Source organism: Chrysoperla carnea, chromosome 4 (assembly GCF_905475395.1).
Source record: "Chrysoperla carnea chromosome 4, inChrCarn1.1, whole genome shotgun sequence".
NCBI lineage: Eukaryota > Metazoa > Arthropoda > Insecta > Neuroptera > Chrysopidae > Chrysoperla > Chrysoperla carnea.
In genome coordinates this window covers 25,832,520-25,842,458 of record NC_058340.1, presented here as the reverse complement: position 1 = coordinate 25,842,458, position 9,939 = coordinate 25,832,520, and the positions used below count along the sequence as shown (strand labels likewise).

At 28.0% G+C, this 9,939-nt stretch overlaps 1 protein-coding gene across 1 annotated transcript; it reads right to left on the bottom strand.

Moving 5' to 3' along the window:
- Nucleotides 1–4,584: 4,584 nt before the first annotated feature.
- Nucleotides 4,585–8,140, bottom strand: LOC123297426 (two pore potassium channel protein sup-9). Its single transcript, XM_044879078.1, has 6 exons — nucleotides 7,940–8,140; nucleotides 6,832–7,114; nucleotides 6,078–6,268; nucleotides 5,807–5,994; nucleotides 5,544–5,728; nucleotides 4,585–4,721 (listed from the first exon to the last, which is right to left on the bottom strand). Exons 1-6 carry the CDS (start codon nucleotides 8,064–8,066, stop codon nucleotides 4,589–4,591), a joined length of 1,107 nt encoding a protein of 368 aa, XP_044735013.1. The 5' UTR covers nucleotides 8,067–8,140; the 3' UTR covers nucleotides 4,585–4,588.
- Nucleotides 8,141–9,939: the final 1,799 nt, after the last annotated feature.

Genomic DNA, 9,939 nt, shown 5'->3' with positions numbered 1-9,939 from the left:
CTGTCATATTTGTTCACCAGGTTAATATTTAGGTTTAGTCAAATTTTAAAGTCTATCAAAAACCCTTTTTATGTTAATGTTACAATTAATATTTACTCAAAAGTGTAAAATGTTTTAAAAGCATATTAAACTGAAACGAATCACTTTGATTAAAACGAAAACAAAGTAATTATTTTGGCACAATTTAAAATTTGTTCTCTAAATATCTTAAATCCTTTTTGGAAGATTAAAGTGGAAGAAACAGTTTGTGGAAGAAGCAATAACATATAATAATTTTCTGTTTTTCATTCGGAAGACCAAAAACGATAAATTTGAAAAAATATCCTGGCATAACATACAGATCGTTCAAGAATATTTTAAAATATTAAATAAAAATTTAACCTGTCAATATTACGTCATAGACGAGATCAGATAATAAAAACGCCTCTTGTGTGGAAATGTTTAACTAAAGTTAGTCGTTTTGCTTTATACCATGATTTAATGGTCGTTTATATTGCAAATATTGGTGCAAAAGTGATGCTTCAATAGCCAGTATTATTTAGATGGATCTTCCCAAGTTTTTTTTTGTATTTTGTCCTAACGAACACGACTTTCTTTATTTAAAAATAAAAATAATTTCTAAGTTATATTTTATAACAATTTTAACCGGTACTCGGGTTGATTTTTTAACATCCATTCAGGCGAACTTCTCACCAAAAACATTGTGATCAAGAAGCCCAAATACCCACATATAAAAAATTAAGTTTGGTTTTTCTAAATAATGTTGGGTATTGAGAGAGAACGTATTTGCGCCAATAGTAGCCATTTAGTTCAAATTAATTTCACCAGGTGCATGTATAATCAAGCCAAGAAACGACTTACTCTAGTCTAATTATTAGATTACGTTGACTCTGCGAACTTAAAACATTTCGCCTATAATTCAAAGTTTTACTATATCGTAAACATTTCTCCAAACATAATATTAATTATTTACACATTATGAAATATTCGAATTGGTAATATTTATAAATAGTAGTTAGTTTTTTTATTTTTTCTTTAATATTATATTTTTTTTATTCGAGTTATAAAAACTGGTTCTTGTTTTTCATTTCGAAAAAATTGTATTCGTAAATATCTAAAGTGTTTTCTGTCACCAATTTATTATCACAAATAAGATTAAATATATATCGAACATTTTATAGCCTGCCTATATATTTAAATCTATTAAAATCCTAGCTTGTTTCAATTTAAATTTTTCTTTAAATCGAAAACGAAAAATTTTAAGCAACTGTTTTCTCTATAAAATAATCAAAATTTTTTTTACATTTCTGAAATCTTATATAGTAAAATTTTAACATTTATTTCAAGTAGTTAATAATTTTTAGGTTTTTGATAGCATCACCAAACCGGGCGTTCTTCTAACATGCCCAATATTTCGTCTTAAAATTTATAAATAAATGATTTTATTTTATTATCGAGTAATACCGATGATTACCGACTTAAATCGATTTATTTTTTTGCTCGGGTTAATTCGATTTAAATCAGTTTTCTTTGGAATTAAAAAAATTTTTGATTCCAATCGAATAATAATTTTTTAGCTCGGGTTTATTCAATTCAAATCAAAAATCTTCAATAATAAAACAAATCATTCGATCAAAAGCGAACAAAATTTAAACAAACTTTAAAAAAGTTTGTTAAAATATTGTTTGCTGTTTTTTTGCCTATTGTTACAAAACAGAAATAGTTTTTTTTTATCGATCACTTTTTTAATTTCGTAATAAATTTTTATAAATTTGTTTTTCTTTTTTTTAAATAGTTGCTCAAAACATTTTTTTAAAGTTATTTATTTTAAAGTATTCCAAATAATGATTTTTTTAGTTTATATCTAATTCAAAATTTAGAATTGTCGAAGATTTAAGAAAATCACGAATCTCAGCGCTAGTTTTTTTTTTTGAGGTTATTTTTTAAAGACGAGGTAATTTTTTCTAATAAAATATTAATTAAAAACTGAGTATTTTTTAAGACTGTGAATCATATTTAAGTTGCAACTTTCGTAGTAAGTGTTAAATAAATAATAAAAACAAATTTTACAATAACTTCTTAAAAAATCATCTTTGGTTCGAAATGTTTATTTAGTAAAAATGTATTAACATTTCCTAATACATTAATAATAAATTTTTACTTTCTGGATAACATAATTTAAATTTTAGAAGGCTGGAGACACAAACAGTAATTTTTAATAAACAGACAAAAAGGTATTTGCTACTATTTAAAAATTAGCTGGAGTCTTTAAAAATTTAAATATTTAAATACATATTGGAAAATGCAAGAAACCGCTCGCATTTTGCTAAAACTTCTTGGAATGTGTTTCTTAGATGTCAAATATCATTAGTAACGCATGAGTTATTGACGCAAATGTTTCTATTTGTTAATAAACAGGAAATTGTAAATTCAATGAAACTAAACGGTTTATGTTAAAGTTGACTTACAAAATTAATAAATAGGCAACTTGAATTACGTATAAGTTATACATGTATAATAATAGTTTTCGATTATTTGACAAAACTTAACATTTACGTCAAACAAGTTGCCTAATTCCTAAATTTTTTAAGTGAACTTTAACATTGATCGTTTCATTGAATTAAAAATATATTGTTTATTAACAAATAGAAACATTTGCGGAACTAACTTATGCGTTACTTATGACATTTGATACGTAAGAAACACATTCTATGAGGTTTTAGCAAAATGCGATCGGTTTCTTCCATTTTCCTTTATTAGCCGATTTTTTTTCGGTTAATATGAGATAATCATGGTACAAACTTGCCGTCAAATCATGGAGACAGTTTCATTAAAAGTGGCAAATACCCTAATTTATCACTAAAAATAAAAAAATACTTACAACAATAATTTACAGTTCACAGACTTATAACAATTTAAACAACTTTTTTTCTTGTAACAAACGAATTTTTAGAGTATATTTGTCGTATACTTCAATAATGTAATGAATTTTTAAAATTCATTTATCATTATTGTTATAAATAATTAAAAATAGGTAGTAAATTATTTAAAAATAAATAGAATAATCACCCAAAGAGTTTAATAAATTTGTTATGCATATTTTATATGATTGCGTTTAATTTTTATTGATTGAATCTTTTTTGCCAATTTGTATTAACCGGTTCGATTAAATGTTTTAATTTAGCCGGTTCCACAAAATTTGTAAAATAAATACCACCTGGCTTATTTCATTTGAAATAAGTTTTTGAATTCGATAATTTTCGAAAATATACCGAAAATGTGTTGGATGTATAACTGATAAATAAGAAAAGCGCATGAAATTAAAATTGTATGCTCAAAAGTAGGATGCCCGTTACTTTTGGGCTCCCTTTTAGCAAAAATGAATTGTAATTCAGCATATACCGCTTTTTTCGACTTGTTTATGGCTTTGAGAATATATATATAACCCTTCAGGATTGAACTAGGGGGTGAAAATGTAAGTTGAGTTAGTGACAAGGCAGAGGATTTTGGGGGGAGTGAACCTCTCAACCCTCTTTTTTGTAACAAGGATAATATTTTTTGTGGTTTTAAAGAATACTTATATTCTTTCGTAAAGGGTTAAAAATTTGTAAGTGAATTGAATTAATGTCAAGAAAGTGTCTCTTGATAGTTTCGATTCTCTAGACCCTTTTTCTGCCCTTTTATATAAATATGTCATGTTTTAAAGAAGTATTTCAGTAAAAATCAACTAATAAAAAGAGATATTTACCGAGGGGAAATTGTTTCCTTAGTGATGGTTTCTATTATGCTACGTAATTTGATTTTTGTTACCTATTTCTTTTCCCTACAAATATTGTGGAACCGGCTGAATAAAAGTAGGAACTGTAATATCCAATAATCCATCGTTTGCAAAATAAGTTATCGCAACATATAAAATATTATTTTATAGTTTTTTTTTTTGTTTTTTAAATCCAAAAAAATTTAAATAAATAGTTTTAAAATCAACATATTATTTAAATACTGGGTATATCATTTTTTTCCATAATAATTATTCCTTGAACAATCTGCCAATAGAAAAATACAATAATTTTCTTTTTTTTTTTTTAATAATTCGAATGACTTTTTGTTAAAAAGTCTAAAAATGATTGTGTTTTTAGTTATTTTAAATATTTTTTATTTAATATTTACGCTGAGTTCAATTTGTTTAACAAATATTTTATTAGACTATTTAATAGTCACATATATATTATTTATTTTTTTTATTTTAATTTTATTATTTTATTAATTAGTTTTAATTTTTTAATTATTATTTTTTATTTATTTAACATAACTTTTGTGTAAAATGTTTTTTTGTTAGCATGTCTTAAGGCTTTAATTTTTTTTTCTTTTAAAATAACGTTATAGCACTTTTGAAACAAGAATGTGAACCTTTATAGTGTTTTCGAATCGTTTTTGTTATTAATTTATTAAATTCATTTGTTCTTAATTTACCCGTAAATTAATTAAAAATGTTCTTTGATTTTGGCTTGATTTTCGATTTTTTTTGTTTGCTTTTTTTTTTTTTTTTAAATTACCTAAAAAATAATACACGAAGACGATATGATTTTTTTTAAATTGAAGCTCTGTGTTGCGGTGGTGGAAATTCGGGCTGTGAAACTCTGCTATCTACATTACGTATGCCACTTGAACTTGGACGAAGTTCCTTCAGAGGTAGCAAATGATGTATTCGAAGTGAGGAGGATCTATAAATAAAAGAAAAACTGTTTTTAATAATTGTACGGTAGGTAGCCCTGAGCTTTCAAGTTTTTCTCTTTTACATCGAGCTTTCAGTGATGGAACAGATATACATTGAGCCTCAGAGCTTATTCGAAAGCTCTTTCAAAGGGTAAAAGATCGGCAGATACACACTTATATCAGTGTATGAAACTGTTAAGAATAATTTACAAAAAATGATTATGAAAATTTCGAGATGTACATCTTGCGAACTGCAAGGTCATCTAGAATAAACACTTGTGTGACATAGGTCAGAGTACAATTGAAGGCATCTCGAATCATCTGGAGACATCTATTACAAGGCACTTGCTGTTAGGCAACTATCTTAAGCACTTCGACCTAACAGTACACCACGACTACTGCAAAAGCCTTCACAATGAGAAGGAAGAGGAAACAATGACCTATCTCCACTGTCATTATCCAGTTCTTGCTATGAAAAGACTGAAATACTAGGGTCAGTCAGTATTTCACGACCTGTCGGCTCGACTTCAAATGTCTTCTCCTGGTTTAGAATAACTTCAAATTGTTCTTAGTGATTTCTTGAGAGACAATCTTTTTTTTCTACAGATATCGCAACCACAACAACCTAATCTAGCCCAAGCAGGTTTTCTTAAATCTAATCCCTTAGTAAACGTCGACATCAATATTAGCAAATGTCGAAAAGCCATTCATGAATTGGACTCTACATATCAAAAACTATCCATGCAGAAATATTCAGATGCGAAATATTTTTTTGTAAATCATATTCCAGGGAAAATGAACTAAAGTAAGACTTATTGCAAAAAATTTACCTCCGTCTAGGGCGTGTTCTCCAACAGCCACAATAATGGCATGAACAAATTGATGCAGCATCCTGTGATATTGAATCCATGCTACAATGATTCCCAAAACTCGTCAATTGGCCTAATTGTCCACTCAATATGGAACCATTAGCCGTTATAACATCACCTTCCAATCGAACTGCTCCTTGCAAAGCCTAAAGCGAATTTTATAAAAATTCATTAAAAATATGATACAAAGATAATTGAGATTACTTGAAGTAATCATAAATTACCTGCATTGCTTGCGCTTCATCTCTCCGTTCATCTTCCGTATTCATTGTAACAAACCGCAAAACTAGTAAATTAAGGGATGCAGCTACTATGGCTAATCCAAATAATATAAATACAAGGGCAAACATAACATATTCTGGCTTTTCATTTAAGGCATTATCCTTTTGTAACGCTACCATGTCGCCAAAACCTGAAACAAATACACTTGTTAAAAAATAATCATTGTTTCACTAAATTTCATTTTCAAACAACGGTTTTGGGTTATAAAATTACCTATCGTTGTAAGTGTGATAAAGCAATAGTATACACTATCAAAATAGCTCCATCCCTCAAATTTAGAAAATGCAGCTGCGCCTCCAGCCATTGTAAGTGAACTTAATGTAGTTACCACAAATATTAAGTCTACTTCAGTTGCTGAAGTTTCTTTACAGTTTAAAGATTCCTTTACCGAACGAATTACAACACTGAAAAATTAAAAATACGCATTGAATCAATTTTAATGAGGTATATTATTTGGAGAAAATCGTTTGCGACACTACTGCCAATTGTGACGGAAGTCAGAACTGAAATTTACTTAACTAAATTTAAAAGAGACATGAGTGTATCATAGCTGTATTTTTCTACAGAGTGTAGAAGTGTAAAGAAGAATCATCTCTGTATATAAAAATTGTCCGTCTTGTCGTAGCCATTCCTTGATTAGGTAACCTATGGAACGTCTTGATATGGGAATGACAAGCTAAAATGACAGCGGTGTTTGAAACGACCTCTCTCGTGTCAACGAGTCCTCTGCTGCATTCCTTTTAAGACCAGAGTGACCCGGTATCCAAATCAGTCTGAGAGTATTATTCAGTAGCCGGAGTAATAGTAATGTTAATGTATTAGAGAAAGATGTAAAAAGTAATTGGCTCTCGCTATATTCAAACATAGTAATTCCTATTTGCTGTTTTGTGATCAGACTTTGATTCCCTAAATACAACTATACTATCGCCACTCGTGACAAAAGTTTGAACTGATTATGTAGTCTTACCTGCTTAATCTATTTACACGTTCACCAATACTTTGAAACATAACCAATCCTAATGGTATACCAACCATTGCATATACCATTGTAAATAATTTACCACCAATGGTACTGGGAGTTGAATGGCCATAGCCAATTGTTGTGAGAACAGTTGTTGCATAATAAAAAGCACCAGTAAATTTCCATTGTTGACCTGCTTTATGAGGCTCAGTTTTTAATACAATTGTTTCCATGATACGATAATCTTCAGCGCTGATATTATATTTTCGAATTACTTTTGATTCGATAGCTATGATTTGAAACAAAATAATATTATTTGTTGTGTGAAAATTAAGGATCTAGAAGTCAAATGCTAGGATACCACCTCAAAGATCCGGAAAATTGAGAAATAAACTAGAAATTCGAAAGATAGTGTAATTAATCGAATTATGCAGCCTAATTATAATAGTGTTCGATATTTTTTATGTTTTGTGTACTCATTTTTTACTTAATACCTTAATTAAATATTAAAATAAATACGCTCCAAGTAATTTTAAATAAAAGCTGCTCCGAATTGTCGAATTTACCTGAATATGAAACAAATAAACAACAAAAATTCTTTTTCCTAAACTCTGGATAATTTATGCTGATATCGGAAATCGGGTGAGGCCACACGATTTCGGGAGTCTCCCAACCAAATCTGGAGAGGTGGCAACCCTAGCAAATGCTAAAAACGGCTATACTGGTTAAAGGTGCAAATATCTATTTGTGACTGTGATGAAATTGCACTAATTTTGCTATGCTCGATTCGAATTCCAAGCCTGTAGTTCTTATGAGGCTGAATGTATTTCCCCTCTGCCGTACTATCATATTTCATACAGCTTAACATAGTTACTGAATTATTACATAAAATTTAAATAATCGAATCTCGAAATCTACCACGTTTATCACAATGGTTAGAGAAATCGAGTGTACTAGCCAGTTACTCGCCGTTTTCTTGATCTAATTGAGAAGGAGGTAATTGAACATTCAACCCTCTTTAAGTTGAGCCAAAAAGACGACTAGAAATGTTTGGGAATAAAATTTTACTCTCACAATCAAGTGTTTAAAAATGCATAAATATGGCTAAATTAACCTTGTAAAGCGTCTTTATGTTTTTTCTCCGTATCACTTTCAAGCGCATCAAAAACAGCTGCTCCAATTAATAAATATGTGAATGTGCACACAATCAGGGATAGCGTGCGAACGTTTTGCTTCTTCATTCTTTAGCGGGCCTCATAATGGCGCCCGCTGTTGCGCGGTCCGCTACCTTTCGGCCTGAAGAATGCCTCTTGCATGTTCCATATACATGGTACCTGTAAATCAAAATATACAAAATTAAATACGGCCAATATTCAAAGGACTAATAACAATATTGTCTTTCTTTCTTATCTAATTAAAGTTTTTCTTATACTTTACAATAGAGTATAACAAATTGCCTACAAAAAAAACTAACTACAAATGTCCCATTTCTTAATTTAAATAAAGTTTTTCTATAACCACATATTTTGCAGTAACGTATACCAAACTTCTTATATACTGCAAGAAACTGACAACAAAAAACATTTTCGGTTCAATTAAAATTTTCTTAAAACTATATAACTTACAACAAAGTATAACAAGTTGCCTATGAAGTAAAAATATAATAATGCTTTAATTGTTTAATTTTAATAACAGAATTGGTCGAAATGATATTTTTTATTAAAATTCTTTTGAATAACAAAGGAAATCATAATTTATAATATCGAATTATACAAAAGCTATAAATATATCCCCATTTATCGGTGATTTAAGACATTTACAATAGGTTATCTAAAAATATACTTCTACTGAAATTCTATTTCAATTTTTATGTTTATTTTAATAATTGGAACATCAATTGAAATAATAATACAAAAAAAAACTAAGAAAAATTTACTGAATTACCTAAATAATAAATCAAAAAATTATTTTACTTTACTACAACAAAAAATTTAATTAATAAGCAAAATTTTTAAATAATTTACCTACATTTTTAAAATACAATTTGGATAATTTCAAATAATTCTAAATATAACAAAATAATTACAAATTTACAGATTACTCTCATTAGCAAAAAAATTATTAAGTACTTACTGCAGCAAAATTACAATGTGGTAAAGCACAGAGCTTTACCGCAGACCAAATAAATAGAATAATTAAAAATATTAAATTAAATAATTTTGATGTTGTTTTTTTCCGTCTTTTTTATTTTTTTAAATTAAAAAAATAAAATAAAATAATTAAAATAAAAAAACTTTAAAAAAATAAATTTTTTTAATTGAAAAAACTTGATATTATGGCACTCCGTACGGTTTATTAATATATTTCAGTACCATGATTATGAATAGTTAACATAAATTTTGAGTAAAATTTTTTTTCGTTTTGTTAGTATATACGATTTTGCTCCAAAACTATTTCAAATATCTTATATTATACATCTCTCTGCTGCAAGTTATTAACACGCTGTCTTATCGACGATCGATAACGACGTCGCAGTGACGTCATACTATATTTTATACGCTAACGTTGGTGAATTGTTAAGTAAGCAATCGTCAATGTATAATTTTTATTTGGTGTCATTTTGTTAGATGGCGTTAATAAATATTTTTATTATTAAAATTATGCGTGTTAAGGAAAAATTTATTAGCGCTTTCAAAATTATATTAAATGTTTATATACAATCTTTGGGAGCATCAGATGGAGGAAAGACCTACACAGATATTGCTAAACAAAGTCTGCAGGAACAATTATTCTTCCCATTCCTATCCTTTAAATTTAAAACAATATAATAATAAAAAAATTATTTAAAAAATCAAAATCGACTGAGTTAAATTAAATAAAGTAAAAAAATTAAAATATTAACTAAAATTAAAAAAATAAATAAATAAATTCAGCAGTTTACATAGCGACTTTAAAAGTCGGGACTCATTATTGGGAAGATTCCAGTCGGTGTAGATTTTAATGGATCCCAACTATTAAAGTCGCTATGTAAACTGCTCGACTTGTTTTTTCCTTTTCAGTTTATACTTAACTCAGTGTGGCTTTTTTATTTTTGAAATAATTTTTTTTATTTTA